The sequence below is a fragment of the Psilocybe cubensis genome, chromosome 6 (assembly GCF_017499595.1).
Source record: "Psilocybe cubensis strain MGC-MH-2018 chromosome 6, whole genome shotgun sequence".
NCBI classification, from domain to species: Eukaryota; Fungi; Basidiomycota; class Agaricomycetes; order Agaricales; family Agrocybaceae; genus Psilocybe; species Psilocybe cubensis.
This window is the reverse complement of record NC_063004.1, coordinates 907,990-924,403: the sequence shown is the minus strand read 5'-3', so window position 1 is coordinate 924,403 and position 16,414 is coordinate 907,990. Positions and strand designations below refer to the sequence as shown.

The 16,414-nt window shown below is 47.0% G+C and overlaps 4 protein-coding genes across 4 annotated transcripts; all 4 read left to right on the top strand.

Moving 5' to 3' along the window:
* Positions 1 to 811: 811 nt before the first annotated feature.
* JR316_0006797 (uncharacterized protein) lies at positions 812 to 5,146 on the top strand (the record flags this gene model as incomplete). Its single annotated transcript, XM_047892542.1, has 10 exons — positions 812 to 1,274; positions 1,329 to 1,555; positions 1,610 to 2,596; positions 2,651 to 3,147; positions 3,211 to 3,342; positions 3,393 to 3,690; positions 3,758 to 4,042; positions 4,105 to 4,384; positions 4,439 to 4,696; positions 4,749 to 5,146. 10 exons carry the CDS (start codon positions 812 to 814, stop codon positions 5,144 to 5,146), a joined length of 3,825 nt encoding a protein of 1,274 aa, XP_047747824.1.
* A 507-nt stretch (positions 5,147 to 5,653) lies between these two features.
* Positions 5,654 to 7,783, top strand: JR316_0006796 (Tuberculostearic acid methyltransferase UfaA1; the record flags this gene model as incomplete). Its single annotated transcript, XM_047892541.1, is given in 7 exon segments — positions 5,654 to 5,800; positions 5,818 to 6,099; positions 6,160 to 6,322; positions 6,385 to 7,071; positions 7,292 to 7,570; positions 7,621 to 7,668; positions 7,722 to 7,783. The coding sequence occupies 7 exon segments, from the start codon at positions 5,654 to 5,656 to the stop codon at positions 7,781 to 7,783; spliced, it is 1,668 nt and encodes a 555-aa protein (XP_047747823.1).
* A 4,516-nt stretch (positions 7,784 to 12,299) lies between these two features.
* On the top strand, positions 12,300 to 12,895 carry JR316_0006795 (uncharacterized protein; the record flags this gene model as incomplete). The annotated part of the gene is made up of 4 exons (XM_047892540.1): positions 12,300 to 12,463; positions 12,550 to 12,629; positions 12,691 to 12,783; positions 12,846 to 12,895. 4 exons carry the CDS (start codon positions 12,300 to 12,302, stop codon positions 12,893 to 12,895), a joined length of 387 nt encoding a protein of 128 aa, XP_047747822.1.
* Positions 12,896 to 15,073: 2,178 nt separating this feature from the next.
* JR316_0006794 (uncharacterized protein) lies at positions 15,074 to 16,279 on the top strand (the record flags this gene model as incomplete). The annotated part of the gene is made up of 4 exons (XM_047892539.1): positions 15,074 to 15,222; positions 15,293 to 15,390; positions 15,685 to 15,777; positions 15,855 to 16,279. 4 exons carry the CDS (start codon positions 15,074 to 15,076, stop codon positions 16,277 to 16,279), a joined length of 765 nt encoding a protein of 254 aa, XP_047747821.1.
* Between the last annotated feature and the right edge of the window lie 135 nt (positions 16,280 to 16,414).

Below are 16,414 nucleotides of genomic sequence, written 5' to 3'. Positions count from 1 at the left end.
CTGAACTCGAAAAATTGGTCAGTTTGTCGGTGCCAAATAACAATCCCTGAGCATCGCACAGGTGCGCAGTGGCAAACGGGAACTTTGTGTTAACGAAAAACGACCCTGATCAGACCGTGGGAATGCTATAAACAAAGTCACGTGCGTTACTTCTTTTCGGATTGCCGGCACTACTGAAGTCAAAGTGACAGATGTTGCACAGAGTAAGTACACACATACTGACTCAACACTCTCTTCTACTCTCTCATCATCCTTTAATTTACTTAATCACCTCAGGCCTCCCAGTTAAATAGGTGCTTGGGGAGTTTTCTGCAGAGCATTCCACTATCGAGGATTTTGCGAGCATCACATCGATTCCCAGCAATCTCCGAGTTCCTTCTTCGTTCAACGTCGACGTGTAGCTAAGGAGCCTGTCAAGGAGGATAGTAGGAAAGTGGACACGGTGGCGGGGAAGAAAGAGGATGCTATCTGTTGTTGTACGCCAGGGTTGTTGTTATTTGTAACAAGACGTCGTGGGTGCCCTTGATTGATCCTCTTAGCCCTCAATCGTATCGTCGAAGGACACAACTTCAAAGACCCCAACGGGACATCACAAGGCTGTGTGATTATGAAACGCTCGCATTCAATCTTATCAGACGGGCATATATTCAACTCGCCTCGAAGCATTGACCCTTTAAACACCGCTAGGTCCCTCAAAGTCAAGCCTAAAGTGAAACATTCGCTATCCCTCAACTCTTCTGCCTGTTCTGAACGTAGGAACGTATGTGACTCTACCGGAAGCGTATCTATCGTCCCTACGACCCAACCCTGCATGAATAAAGTCACGAATAACTCAGGGGCACCGTCCAACCCTACACCGCTGCCGTCAACGTATTTCGCTTCTCCGATCCGGACTTTGAAAGAGTCACTGAAGGAACCTGGCACACACGATGTATCAACGCATGATCTTGTTGAAGCCTATAACAGTCTTGCAACAAAACTGCGGGACCGATTTGACGAAATCAGTGTAACACCATCTGTTTTAACCGTCATTCAAAACGAAGCGGAGGTGTTATCGGATTGCCTCGTGCGGGACATTGGAAGAGTGCTGCCGAATCCGTTCGCGTCACAGCATTACAACCATTCCCTGGGCAATATTTCAGTTTATACAGAACAAGAGGCCGATGATGATGACGAACTTGAATTCACGACTGACAACAACCTGCTTTGCCAATATGCTCTACGCTTTGTATCTGATATTTTCACGTTTCCCAACATGCATTGTAATTTTACCGGTACGCCTATCCTTTGTAGTAACAATTTTTTGATACTAATGTTTAGCATTATAGACAATCAACTTGTATTGATATTTGACTATGTTCTGCGCATCTGTAAATCACCAAGTTCCACCATTTACAATTTAGAGAAGCATTCGGCAATGGTTGTTTGGATCCTCAAAGTCCAGCAATTGCCGTTATCTGTTTTACTACCTTTACAAGGCGAAATCATGCTCGCCTTGGAAAATTCAATCTCTCATGACTTGGGAGGATATATTGCTAAATTGGATGCTTTTAAAGTGTGTTCACCCCTTAGTGTTACTATGCTCAGACATTCTGACCTTTACATCTAGGCTGTTCGTTCCATACTTAAAAAACATCCCACTTGCAGTTCATGGCTAGTCGGTCTTCTACCCAAGATCTTAACACACATCGATTCTGACTCGCCGGAAATTGCGATTCATGCCGCCCTGGCTTGCACTGGATTTACCAACGCCAAAATGGAAATGGCCGATGTCGATATCGACGCTTTCCCGACTGACCTAGTTAGCAAACACGTTGAAGTCTACGTGATTGACAGAATGTCAAGGCGGACTCCGTCAGGCAAATCATCCGCCCTTGTTGATTTCTTCAGATCAGCCGCCTACAACAAGCCTCAATGGCGGCACCTTGGACTACCATTTACGCTTACTGTCGTTTCGTGCTTCATCGCACTTCTGGGACATCGCATTTTCCTCAGCTCTCAGTGTATACGATTTGCCGTCCTTGTTCTCCGGGAATGCGCGGGAGCGCTGCCGTCTGCACAGAAGGAGGCGTGGGGTCTCCTTTTCTGGGCGTACTCACGACTACCTCGAGAATTAGAGCGCGACGCGCAACGTAATCGTGAGTGCACGAAGGAACGTGCCTTTCGAGTGGTCAAGCAGGATGGCCGACAGAGCAATCTTATTGTTCTACTTCTCCGGGCGGGTGAGGTCGACTTTGAGGCGAGACGATCCGACGAGGATATTTCGCGAGCGCTCGTTCTGCTCCTAGACCTTGTTGGCAGCGACTCTGAAGAAAATAGGAAGGAGGGAACCGCCATTCTCTCCAGGATATTGGATTTCATAGGTTCTCCTTCTACCATGTTTACGCCAAGAGTCGAACTTCCTTTTCCTCGGGAGCTCATCGACGATTCAATACTCTTTCAGGCTGGGTCGAAACTCAAGATTACTCCTTATCACGTACCTATTGAACACATCCCCCCGCTGACGGAAACGGAGGTTCTCTGTCATTGGGAACGGCTTGTCGAAATATGGATATCCGTTGCTCAACACGCACTTGATTCTGGTCAGCAGTTGCCTGTGAGTTCTTGGAACGCTGTCACACATCAACTTCATTAATTTTGAATACATTAGGATGAGGTAACAGGGACATGGCAGGCGTTGCTGCTTGTTCGAGGTGAAATAGTGACAGGGGAAGACCTGCTTGTTGGGCCACCTGCCCTTTCTTCCACTCTCACTTCGATCGTGAACCGATTTAACCCTGCTCTGGACAGCATTGCGACTCAAATCGATTATCTGTCTTTCATAAGAAAGCTTTGGTCGGTGATGAAGAATGTTTTTGCCAAATCTTTTCTTTCCTCTGCAGGGGAAAGCATTCTAGTGTCTCTTTTGAAGCGGTCTTTCGACCTGATGGACAGTCGTGTGAAAAGCCCTTGGAGGCAAGTTTGTGGGGATCTGATATCTATTGGTGTTCCGACATTTTTGCGTGGCTTTAACCTTCGGGAGAGCGAAAGCCAGGAAGAAGCCGAGGTAATGCATCAGCTGTGGACTGTCCTTGCGCAGAACGGTCTGTTGGAACGGGAAGTGCAGAATTGGGAGACATTGGTTGACTTTCTCGTCATGCCCCTAGGGTAAGTTCCCTTCCTTTCTTTCGTGTCGTTGACGGTTGTATAATGAGTATCCTTGTTGCATAGGGTTTGGTACCTCTCCGATTCTGAGCTTTTGTATTGGCAAACCATCTTAGCACGCGCGATAGAAATAGGAGGAACACAAGAAGACGTTATGAAACGATTCGTATCTCTTTGCTCAGAGGATAAAACGAACGAGTATGTGCCTTTCGTTTTTTGTCGAATTAGCTTCTTACTTTGTGACCTAGTCTTAAACAGTCCACGAGGCTTCTCCATTCGTTACTAACGCAGCTGTCGAGATCGTCGGAACCATGCTCCCCAACGAATCTACAAATCCTATCATGGATCGACGAAATGCTTTGCGACTCCTATAATTCATTGGAGAGCAGCGAAAGCGCGATAGGTATTCTCCGTCTGATCGGCGAGGTTATTTCGAATACGGCAGAATCAAATATAGTCCAACTTCTCGCTACTCTGAAGAATAGCCTCTCCATGTGGATCGCCGATGCTCACAGAAAACTCAAGGGTAACGAGGATGATGAGATGGTACAGCATGCGTTTTTCATTTTGTTTTCAATCGTATCAGGGACTTACCCTTTTTTCTTCTTCTCAGGTTGATGCTCTTTACCAGCGTCCACTTCACATTCTGTCGAATGTAGAGCCGTCTATAGCTATTCTGGAGTCGCTCACGGATTTTTTCATGTCGGTTTTCGTGAGGATTCGTGGGCAGGGACCGCTTGCTTTTTACAACTTTTGGCAAGCGACATACCACAAACGGGATAGCATACCAAAAGATCAAATTCCAATGTGCATCAGGCAAAAACTGAAGTCCTGGGCCGACGTCACCGATGGCAGCATCGGCGATGGGATACCCTTTGACTCTGGCTCTGAAAGCATCGTGAGTCTTCTAACCATGCAGCGTACATGGCTTTGTAGGTTGTACTCACGTTTTTCTTACAGCAGAGTTATGTTGACCCTGATTCTCAACCACGAGGTGTTGAAGAGCTTGATTTAATGGATCAGGGGCATCCCCCAGACGAGAAGACGGGGATGATGATCACTGCCCACGATGACTATCCACAAAGATCTGACGACGATAACGAGAATACCCCGGTGCCTCGATCAAGGTTCACAGAGCTTAAAGTCGTCGGTGATGTCGACGATCATTCTCGCAGTCAACAAAAGGCGAAAGTCGTGGAGTCTGCGTCTGTAAAGCGTTCAGCTGAGTCTGATGCCTCTGGTGCGTTTCTTTCTTTTGGCTTGTTATTTAAAACTATGCTCACACATCAATCAGGCTCCCGGACGCCAAAGAGGCGGAAACTGGCCAGTCCTGCTCTCTCGGACGAAATACCACGTATAAACAAGGGCAAGGGGAAAGCCAAAGAGATCTCGCGGCTACCTTCCCCGTCCTTTTTTTCTCCATCTCGTGCTCTTTCTGACGACGGTGACTTTGACATCCCCCGGGGCTCTGATGACTATGACCTTTGGGAGAGGAATGTGGCTTTGGAAGAGGTAGAAGAAATACGCGCACAGTTCCAACAAGGCTCTTCAGGTGAGCATGATACAGAAAAGTCAAAGAAAATATGTGCAAACGTCTTCTTTAGCCGATATACACTGCAGCTATCAATCTGAAGACGATGGTGGAAGTGCGGTAGATTCTGAAGATATCCTGGGACCTTCATTAAATCGATATGACACGCGCTCCAAGGCTCGGGAGCGTTCTCAGACGGCGCCTGAGCTGTCCAACCCAACGCAACCTGCTCCCAACTCCCTTCGGCGAAACAATACCACTCCTGCCGAAGAGACCATTCGCAAACCTTCGAAAATTAGGGACCAAGTTGGCGTGTTGCAGAAGGCATATGCTGTTGTTGCGCACGCTGGCCCTTCACAAATCAACGTAGACGACATCATAGAGGCGAAGAGAGTTCTTAATGACTTGCATGAAGCATTAGACGAACAACTCAATCTGGTGCTTGCCTCTGGTGATGGTCGTAATGTATAACGAGTATACCGAGGGACTCCTTTATTTTATTTTTATATTTATATTTTTTCGGTCGCTGAGTGCCTTCGTGGTTAATAGTTATCCATATCTTTGTACATGAACAACATTTAATTTTATCAACGGCTATAACGGACATACCATTCAATATTGAATCGGAAAAGGCCTGGGACTTCAGAACTACCTGTTGTTCTTTTTACACTGATACATTGAGCGTGCTTGAGGATCACTATGTAGTTCACTGTGCTTATACGGTCAATACAGTCAAATAATCGTAAGCTAGGCTGATTGGATGGTCATATCGGCAATGAATTGATGTCGTCGTCGTTAATTGTGCCCGAACACAAGCCGATCGTGATCGAAACGGACAACCCTGTGACCTTGGCAGGGAAAGGATCGAATTGAGCAACCAGGTTTCCGTATCGGTCCAGGAAACTATTTAAGAAGAGACCCAAAATTCACAACGCTTGACACCCTTTCCAGTCTGCTCATCCCTACTCCCTTGTTGTGATGGAAGACCTCCCAGATGCAAAAGCCCCCTTTTCTGTGTCTGCTTTGGCAGATAGAGCTTGGAATCGCGTGACTGAAGCCGCGTTCAAGAGCAGTTGGACACCAATAGCCCGTCTCGCGGAAGCTGCTGTAGTCGCGTATGTTTCTGTATTTCTCCTTCAAAGGTCTGGTATCTGAAGTTATGCGAACCAACAAGGGTGATGCAAAAGATCACAATAGGTCAACTTCGTGTTCTGACGTACTCCCACATCTATTCGTTTCCTATGCCATCACCTGACAACGGCGAGGACCGAAGTCGAACAAACACAAGGCCCGAATTAAAGGCAGAGCTTCGCGTCGTCAATGATGCTTTCTGGGTCCGGCTGTGTGCTATGGGTGACCTAGGCTTCTCCGAGGCCTACATGTACGGCGACGTTGAATGCGACAACCTCGTCACACTGTTTCAGGTCAGTTCCTTTTGAGACGGTGAAGCCATGTATCTCCTGATCGCGTGGTGGATACACAAGATATTTTTAGAAAACAGAGAAAACCTGTCAAATATGGACTCGCGTTTCTCTTTCCTCTTCACTTTACCACAGAAAATCACTTCATATCGCTTCCTCAATACTATTGGGAATTCTCGTTCTAATATCTCTGCCCACTATGACATTTCCAATGACATGTTTGCGGGTACGTGTCTTGGTCCATGCTTCATGACACCAGAAATTAAAGCCCAATCATATCTTCTCAAGGTTTCCTATCAGAAGATATGACATATTCCTGCGCCATTTTCCCCGAATTAGACGGAGATCTGGCAGAGGGAAAGGAAGTTCAGAGTCGATGGAGTGGCGGCCAATCGTTAAAACGTCTCACACCTGACCGCGAGCACCATCTTCTCCCACCATCTCCCCCCTCATCAGAACCATGTGATGCGTCCGAACCACTCACGCTCCCCACAGAATTTGAACACCCTAACGCGCATATCGAGGCGAATGACGACCCCCTATTTGCTGCCCAGATGCGCAAGCTCCAGCATATCATCGACAAGCTTCACATTCCCGACGCGCCGCCTGCTGGCAAGAAGCAGGGTCCTGTACGCATTCTCGAGATTGGAACAGGTTGGGGCGCGCTGGCCATTCGTATCGCGCAGCTCTACCCACACGTTGAGATTGATACCATCACGCTTTCTAGTGCACAGAAGGTTTTGGCGGAGCAACGAATATCTGCACTGGGACTAGACAGTCGGATCACCGTTCATCTCATGGACTATAGAAACATGCCTGCCCACTGGCAGGGCCGTTTCACACGCTTTGTTAGTATAGAAATGATAGAAGCTGTGGGGAGGGAGTTCTTAGAAGGCTACTGGAAGATTGTGGACTGGGCTCTAGAAAAGAAAGGGGGTGTGGGTGTGGTGCAGGTCATCACCATCCCCGAAGCAAGTGAGTGCCTACCCTTCCTGTATGAGGTTGGATTGACAGTGACATCCGCACTCAGGGTTTGACAGATATATTCAAGAAATAGATTTTATCAGAAAATGGGTGAGTGAGCCAAGAGGTGGTACCTCCTGGGCAGTTACTGAACTAAAGACGCTCAATTATTGAATCAATAGAGTACGTATATCCTCACGTTAGTCTGACTTGGCTCACCAAACCGTTTCAGTTTTCCCTGGAGGATTCCTGCCGACACTAACGTATCTCATGACAACTTTGACATCTGGCTCGAAAGGCAGCCTGATAGTAGAGTCTATTGACAATATAGGGCCTCACTATGCGCGGACACTTAGGGAATGGCGCAAGCGGTTTGTGGACAAATTCGAGACTGTCATTGTTCCGGCGCTACAGAAAGAGTACCTGGAGCGCAAAGAGAAAGCAGGAACGAAGGGAGGAGCGGCCAGTCTCAGCCAGGAGGAGATAGAGGTTTTCAAAAGAAAGTGGATATGTGAGTCCTGCCATAACTATAACCTTTTATCGTGTTTGACGTTACTGCAGATTATTATTGCTATTGTGAGGTTGGATTTACAACCAGGACATTGGGGGGTGAGTCCCAACTTCTTGTCTTTTGGTAATTTTTTCAACTCAGGTGGCCGCAGACCATGTAATGACCTTCACTCGGGAAGGGAATCAAGCATATGGATGTGACGTATATGAGTAAGACGATTAATACTGAAATTCCGATTACCCCATAAAATAGTTCTCTTTGTGGCATACCTAAAAGTTCCCATACAGAATGAGCTCACAGCGGATTATTGGCATGGACTCACTCATAGCTTTATATTTATTAAAATCTACAACAATTGTGTAATCTCAAAGGGGAGACATTACTTCAAATCAAGTTGAGTTGTTGGCTGGTGAGGACGACGGGCGTCAAAATATGTAACTCCATTTCGCCACTAGCGCTCGCTGGCTGACTAGTCATTCATGTGACCCCCTATTACTGTCGATTTCCATGAGGTAGATAATTTTGCAGACAGTGTATACAAGGGACATACTGTCTCATGATATTAGCTTAGTTCGATAACACGGCGTGAGTTATATGGAGATCCTGATTACATAGATAGAAATGCGTCCCATATCTGAATGAAAATTGTATGTGCTTGATTGTCCGCAGTGACTGGCTTCCCGGTGTATTGAGAGGCGGGAGTGGACAGCAGTACACCCTCCGCTTAGGCTGGCTAAGCGAACGGCAATATATCAGCAATACTGTGTAGTTACACCATGCAGTGACAACCGAAGCTAAGTACCTTGTATCCAAATGAGTTAAAATGCTACATCCCTCTACTTGCATCACCGAGCCCGACGTTTGCGGTTCCGCAATGTACAAACGCCTGTCAAAATGGTCAAGTTTCCAAAAGAAAAAGAACGCAAGCGATAAGGGAGACACCTATTGGTCTGGGTAACTTAGCAGCAGAGGCATAACAAGAGACGTCCTGGGCCGCTCGCTGTCATATGTGGCACTTTACAATGTCGGTCTGTATCTGCCTCTTTTTTTATAACCGGTCGTTGTCTATAAATAGACTGTGCTAAAATTAGATTTACAGAAAGGTTCGTCCACGAGTTTTTTTTGCGCGGACAGTCTGGCGGACTGTCCGCCGGACTCAAGGTGTATCTTGTGTGTTTGTGACCATGATGTGACGTCCGGGCCACGTCGCGAGCTCATGAAAGTCTTCCTGGACATAGCCCGCCCCCTGATGCGCTACACGGTGCGCACATTGCTCGTAGCGTATTCCACTGCTGCCCCAAACACGTGAGAATTTCTTCGGTGCATTGTGGCTTTTTTGGATATTGGCTGGCTCAACTTCAACTTGCGAACAAGTTTATTACGCGTTTTTCCTACCCCAATGCAGTCATTCACATGTACTCCCATAGAAATAAATCTGTAATATAAATACCAAAACTTCATACAGCCAAAACAATGGTGAACATCTTCTAGGCCAGCTCGGGGGCGGAGGGCGGTAGTGTGTTGGAGGGGCACTGATCGCTGTCGAGCACAGTGTGCACGGCTGTCACTAACCCAGTCACGCTCGCTCACTATAAGGCCTATAAGTCCGGCAGACTGTCCGCCGGTCAGTCTGGCGGACAGTCCGCGCCTTTTTTTTTCGCAAACCACCTGCCCTCTAGATTTACGAGCGGCGTGAATTTTAGTAGTCGCAACTCGTCCTGAGTGACCTGAATGCATTGCGAATACGCAAGAGTATGGGGGCACTGTCTCTGTAGTATCTCAGCAAAAAGGTTCTGACAAGTTCGATAAAAGCTAGCATGCAGGAGTGACATCGCACACATTGGACTCCTCCAAAGTAAAGGTTCAGTTGAAATCGTCGTTACCCGTGATTCCAAACCGTGTTCTATACTCGATTATCTAGCTTGCGCATACAGACTTCCGCCTTCCCATAGACACTCAGGTCAGATGAGCAGGTCACTTGAAGCATTTAGCATATATGCAGCTGAGAAGAATACTCAACCTCTGTCAGAAAGCAAAATTGCTCCGCAGATGTGTACACCCATGACGTCCGAGTCAATAGAGCTAGTTAGGTTCCGCCGGAATTGTTCATTAGAGCTTTATCCTTCAAATATGCGAGTATACTTCAAAGATGCCTTCAGAATTAATGCCACATGACAGTAGGTAGACACTCGTAGAGTGTTTACCATACCTTTGCGCCACACATTTTCTTTGAACACGGGGGAAAGTATGTTTACCATGGGGTACGATGACGAGGTTTTGTCGTAATTTGTGAGTCACTGCTAGACTTTATTCATTAAGAAGAAGCCAAAACTTTGAAATAAACGTACGTGGGTTGGAAACGAGAAATAGAGGAGTGCGACGCCACGAGATAGGAAAGCTACGGGCCTCATTATTAAACCCGATAGGCTTATTGAGTCTTAAAATGGCTCAGTCAACGAGCAGCTTCAGCACTAAATGAAGGCAGATAACCAGCATAGCGTCGGTAGATGATAATGTGTCGGCGTTTAGGTGCGGCTGCAATAGATACACCGCTGGCTATTCCCGGTACTCCCAGCCAGAAGAAAAGCTGTGGGACTCTTCGATTCGTAGCAGGGTGCCACAGCCGTAGACAAGAAGATGCAGGGCCTTGCATACACAGAGCATCCTGATGATCTGCGAGGAACGGGACGGAATTTCAGTGAACAATTCAATTACATAGTCATGAGAATACAGGGGAAGAGGGATTTTCTTCTTCGATTGTATTGAGGTAGCGGTGGAAGGACGATAGGAAGTTTCGGGAAAAATTGGCCTCCGCTCCCCGCGCAGAAACAGGGAAATGCTGCTTTGCATGAAGGTTGTTTATTACGTGCTTGCGATAGCCTACAGAATTGTGGTAGTTGCCCTGATAGGTGCCGGAACCACTCGATCGAGAAGAAACCTATGCAATGCAAAGGATGAGTGAGCTCAAATTGCAGTGATTGAGATGAAAGAGACGGGGGTACAATAGATACGATTAGAGTGCCTGTGGAGCAAGGAACAGTGAGGATATGCACTCTTTCCATTTGGCGAATTTTGAGTGCACATATACTATACAAAGAATTTACATGCCCTGATCTTCCGGGGATCTTCCTTGTCCCCAATGCCTTTGAAAACATCAAAGATCTGGCGGGGAGCAGCGAACGCCTTTCCACTATGAATGACTGGCAGTTCACCGCGTGCAGCGTCGGTCATCGCGGCCCCTCATAAAGAGACCAAACTTTTGGAATTTTGCGCGCTTTGGGTGCTCGAATGACATCCGGGGACCGAAGGCGGTTGGCAAAAGGAGATTCGCAGGAGATTTGGAGCTTTGTTTGAGTTATACTTCTCCTTATCATCTTCCCCCACTTGAGCCGTCTCTGCTTGTTGAGACGCGAAGCGTGCTCCTGGGCCGCACTGATGGCGCCAGGAGGAAGTCATCACCTTCTTCGCTTGGAGGAAACGAATGCGTTTATTCCCAGTGTACAGGCATTAGAAAAGGTCATACGGCGTACGCTTCAGTATTCTGAAAAAATCAGCTAACTTTGACAGGAAACAAACACACGTTGCTGAGCATGAGGCGGCTCCAAGCAATAAAACATACGCTTATGACCCTCATGTGCGGGTTTAATGTCCGGAAATCGACTTCCATGACATGCGGTTCGTGGCACAACACAGGCTCTCAAGTTATAACGCCCTGTCTAGACACGTAGAAAGATAAAGGCGCCCATAAATTTGCAGCCAGAAAAACGACAGTCAATCGCCATTCATAGGACATTGCCAGATATCAGCCTGACATCTTGCTACGAAGACTGTTTCAGAATATTGGCGGAGTCGTCATAGCTTTGCGATGCCATGGGAAACTTCACTAGCATTAGGAGTCCCCTGTTTGGACGTTGTCAGAAGTTGGAGCGAAGGAAGGATAGGCTGTCCCATTGCTTCGTACAAGTGGTAGTAGTTATCACGATCAACTGCCAGTGCCATCGCGAACTTGAGGCCTGGTGAAGTGGCGGTTTAGTGATTCTGTAGGCAGTATTTAGGTGCATATCATCAATGTAAAGATGGCTTCTTTATGCAAAGATTGCGTAAAGTCCTTATTGGATCTGGTCATTCCTAGCAGGTAAAACTCACCATCCGACAGTCAGGCGACTGGGCAGTGGTGCAGACGAGGAACGGGTATTCTTGCCGCACATGCTGTGAGCAGCCACATCGCAGGAAACTTGATGCAGGGTTCAAGAACATTGGAAAGGCTCGCCTTTAGCCTATTTGCTTTGGACAGAACCTTACCAACGTGCCCAAGAGAAGCCGGGTTAGCGGCAGTTCCCTTCCTCTATTGAGAAGTTGAGATTGAGATGAGTGCACGCAAACTGTGCATAGGATGGAGTTTGGATAGAGGAAGACTAGATAGCGAAGGAGTCGGAAACCATGTATAGAACAATGGCAGGAGGTTATCGTATAGGTTAACTGTCGAGGAAACTGAAGGTGAATCGAGGAACAGAAATAGAATTAGGGCAGAGTCAAATTAGGCGTGAGAGTGTTTGACGTTGAGCGCGCTGTTGATGAGTGGAGACGACACAGCCCGCTCCGATCCATCTTCCGACTCAGAAATAATGTTTCGGTTTTGTATAAAACCAGCTGTCGATCCATGAAATGTTCTTCACCCAACGGTCACCCATATACACTCTACATACTCTACAGTTTCTCCTCCATTGCCATGAACTCCTTCATTTCGCTCTTCTTCTTCTCCCTCCTCTCGTTTTTCTCCCTGGTTTCTGGAGCTCCTATCGAACTATCGCAGCGCGATGTGTTCGTACCACCTGTCATTCTCCCAAATAGCCACTCGGTCTGGAAAGTTGGCACCACGCAGACTGTGAAATGGTACGTGTAAAGAATTATCGCGAGCGGATGCGGATCTCCTGTCTCGACAAACGTCGTACAAACTTACTGAATGTGATCCGGTATAGGGATGTGTCGCACCCACCATCACAGATTACCAACACAAAGGCTAAGATCATTCTTGTCACCAACGGCCTGCTTGACTTTGGTGCGCCATACCCTGTAAAGCAATGTGTTGATCGAATATCTAACATGTGTTTGGGCTGCAGAACACCCTCTTGCGGATAACCTGGATGTCCTCTCCGGTTCCCACCAAGTGAAAGTCCCCAAGGTTGAGCCCGGCAAGAAATACCAGATTATAGGTGGGTGGCCGTGCACAAACAATGTCCGCTGAAGCATTGACTGATCCGCCTCTGCTTGACAGTCTTCGGCGACTCCGGTAACACTGGCGAAGTGTTCCAAATCGTGGCTTGAAGGAATAACACCTCGGACAATGCGCTACAGGACCCCTTACCCCTCTACGAACTTTGTATCAAAAATAATGAATCGGACGACACGGACGATACCATCCTCGCGTCCTGCCCCTTAACCTCACGACAAACATCACGGACAATGCATTCACTTTTTTCGTTAATTCTTGGACTTAGTGTGTTCTGTATCATCATCACATGCTTTCGACCCCACTTGTACTACCACCTTGCACTTTTCGGACTATAGTTGGACTCTTCGGACCCCTTTAGTTTACCCTCGCTCTAATTCCATCTACCCATTCCCCTTTCTACATACTCTGTAGATAGTAATACTCTTCCTCAGGATTGCCCCAGTAATGACTACGACTTGTATTTTTCCGAGTTGATATCATTCTTCCTAATCCATCATTTGGGATGCACTATTTGTCTGGTTGTCTGACAATTTTCAAACAACTTACTTATGTTATAATGGTATAAACCAATGATGCTAATCGAACAAGTTAGTGTCATTGAATATACATAAGAAATGAATAGGGTTTGAGTATTGAATTATGCTTGAAAACAAACTTGTACGATTCACTAGAGGCTGATGCAAAATAGATTAGATAACATCATAATTTTGAAGTCTTTCGGACTCCGTTTAAAAGTACGGCACGTCGGTCATTTGAATGAATGTATTTAAGGATTGGCTGCAATAAACCTAGGTAAGAATGCATTATTACCTTCAATGTAGCTTCATACATTGGAATAGGTGTGTTTCTAAGCTCGTAATGGTTTCTAGTTGTTTTGTTCTGCTCATGACCAGAGCCGAAGCTATTTCGGAGCTGAAAATAGCGTGCGGCAATGCTGCCGTTACACAGCCACATGGAGGCTGGCAGCCTGAAAGTTTGGGCGTGTAACACGATAATTTCCTGAGGGTTGGATGAAGTTTTGTCTGGAGGCTAGCAAGAGCTATTTGGGAGGTTTAAAAGCTGATGAATCTGGCTGTACTTGATAGAGGCCGATCAGTTAAGTTTGCAAACTTTAACACAGCGAGGCCGGCTTCATTAAACTTTCGATATATATGAAAATTGCTATAGATCAATTACAGAACTAGTTTGAGACTGCTCTTCTGACTGAGAAAGCTCTCATAACACGTCAAATTAAAACAGACATGCAGAGGCTTGATCGTGCTTTTCCAGTTTCATGGTGGACAGCCTTTGTGATACGGTGAGTTCTAAATGGTAAAACCCAGCTGGAACCCGAAGCTTGAAGACCTGATCCCTCGAGAACGTCCTGCTCAAGTTTAAACGTATACCTTTGAACTTGAGATGAAACGGTACCAAGGACCCCAGCTACAGCTTCAACGAACTTAGCGGATCAACCACTGGCAGGGGTAAGCCTTTCCTCCGTCAGTTCAAATTTATGACACGGCCTCGGCGAGAAGGTATTTAAAATGATTCCCTATGAAGAATGAAGCTTGAAGCTTTGAGAAACATGTTCACGTCCTTCTAACTAACGATTATGACGCTTTTAATAATAATATCCATAAATTCGTAATGAAACGCGGCCCGTAACTTGCACCTTCATCCAGCTCCATAGATCCAGCCTCCGGCCTGGCCTATACACCGATGAAAGGCGCGCGCTACTTTTACGGGCCCATTACACCTCCACAATCATGCCCAGGGTGCAACTAAAACATTGCTGCAACATGACATGCTGATAGTTAAATTTTTCCAGTGCCGGCGTCAAGTGCCGTGATTGTGCTTGATGTTATTGTATCCATGGCGGATCCCTTCGCGCGCTCCAAGAAATTGGGCTTTGGTTTCAGGCAGCTTGGCGATGGGCGTTCGTATCTCGGATTTTGCAGTTACTTACGTTTATTCTACAGAAATCTGGACTTTTGTGCCTCCGTCGGACTCCATTACATCCATAAATCGATACACTGGCTAAGGTACTGCGACCTGTCAGAAGTGCATTTTCCTGGGTAAAAGAAGCACACGGCCGTATGCGAGCAACTAAATATCAATTAGATGGCGTGGGTGTGCCATCAATAATCATTGAAAGTCACATGGGTGGAAGGGGTTCGTATAAACATGGACCCGAACATACGAGATCCTCTGTTGACGCTTTGTCCTCCCACCACGTCCACGTCCATTCGAGCAACGTTCCCCGCTGGTCTGCACGTTGAGCTAGCTACGCCATGTTCACAGTATTTGCCACGCTCTTCGCCTTCTTGGCCCTCTCTGTCAACGCCTCGCCCCTATCCCGCCGTGATGTAATTGCCCCCAGAATTACTAGCCCAAACGCGCAGACAGTATGGCCCATTGGAACAGTGCAGACAGTGACCTGGTGCGCAACACTCTTTATGATGGTTCTGGGAGGAGACTGACTGTTGTGTTTTGTTCACTTTCACGAACAGGGACACGTCCAACTTCCCGCCAGACTCGCAGATCACGAATCCAATTGGCCAGGTTATCCTTGGGTTCAACTCGAGCGACAGTCTGAACCTTGACTTCAGTAAGTCTTATCCAGTTTGTGAACCCATGCGGTAGTGCTCGAGGATTTCAAATGTTTCGTGATCGACCCCACCACGTTGGATATGGCCTGCTTGTCGCTGCGCTCGCGTACCGTACCTTAAGCTTGCGGCTTTGTGATACTGCCTGTTGCTACACGGATGCGCCCGTGCCCAACTAGCTTCTAATCTTTCAGTAACATTCTCTTCTTGATGGTTCGATCGCGATCGAGCAGTTGCGGTCATCATGCAGTCCCTGTGAACTCGTGCTGATGAATACCCTCCCTTTTAAATTGTAGAAAATCCACTGGCTCAAGGATTCAAGCTGAGGGATGGACATGTACAAATCACAGTCCCGAACGTTACTCCCCGTAATGACTATCTCATCGTCTGTGAGTAACTGTTCACTTTCGTGTGCTATTCTTGTCCTTAAAGGAGCAATCTATTCTTACTATCACTGCTATTTTAGTGTTTGGTGATTCCGGCAATACTAGTCCGTCGTTTGCTATCACTCAAATCGCTGGCGGATCCTCTTCCACGACACCGGAGTCTAGCACAGCGGGTGCTACTTCGTCAACACTGATCACCACACCCATTCCAATCACTGGTTCAGTGATAACTGGTGGATCGTCATCTTCAGCAACGGACTCCAGCTCATCTTCTTCACCAACACCGACTGCCCCGTTGTCTTCCTCATCTTCCATATCCTCTACACCGTCTTCCGCATCTTCTACATCTTCAGATTCGTCTGCATCGGTGTCCTCTTCCTCCTCTGCTCCTGCAGACTCCTCTTCTCCATCACCGTTGACTGGCTCGGCATGGTCCCTTCACCAGACAAGCCTCAGCACTGTTTCTTTATGCATGACTTTCATGATCATGCTCATCACGATCTAATAACGATTCACGATCCGATTTAACGCCTCTGGATCTATCTGCCTCAACATTTGCACTGTCAATTGAGGGTGGTCTCATCTTACCCTTTGCCCGCAAGCCTAAATTCAAAAGGCTACCAGTCGGTTTGGTTGACGA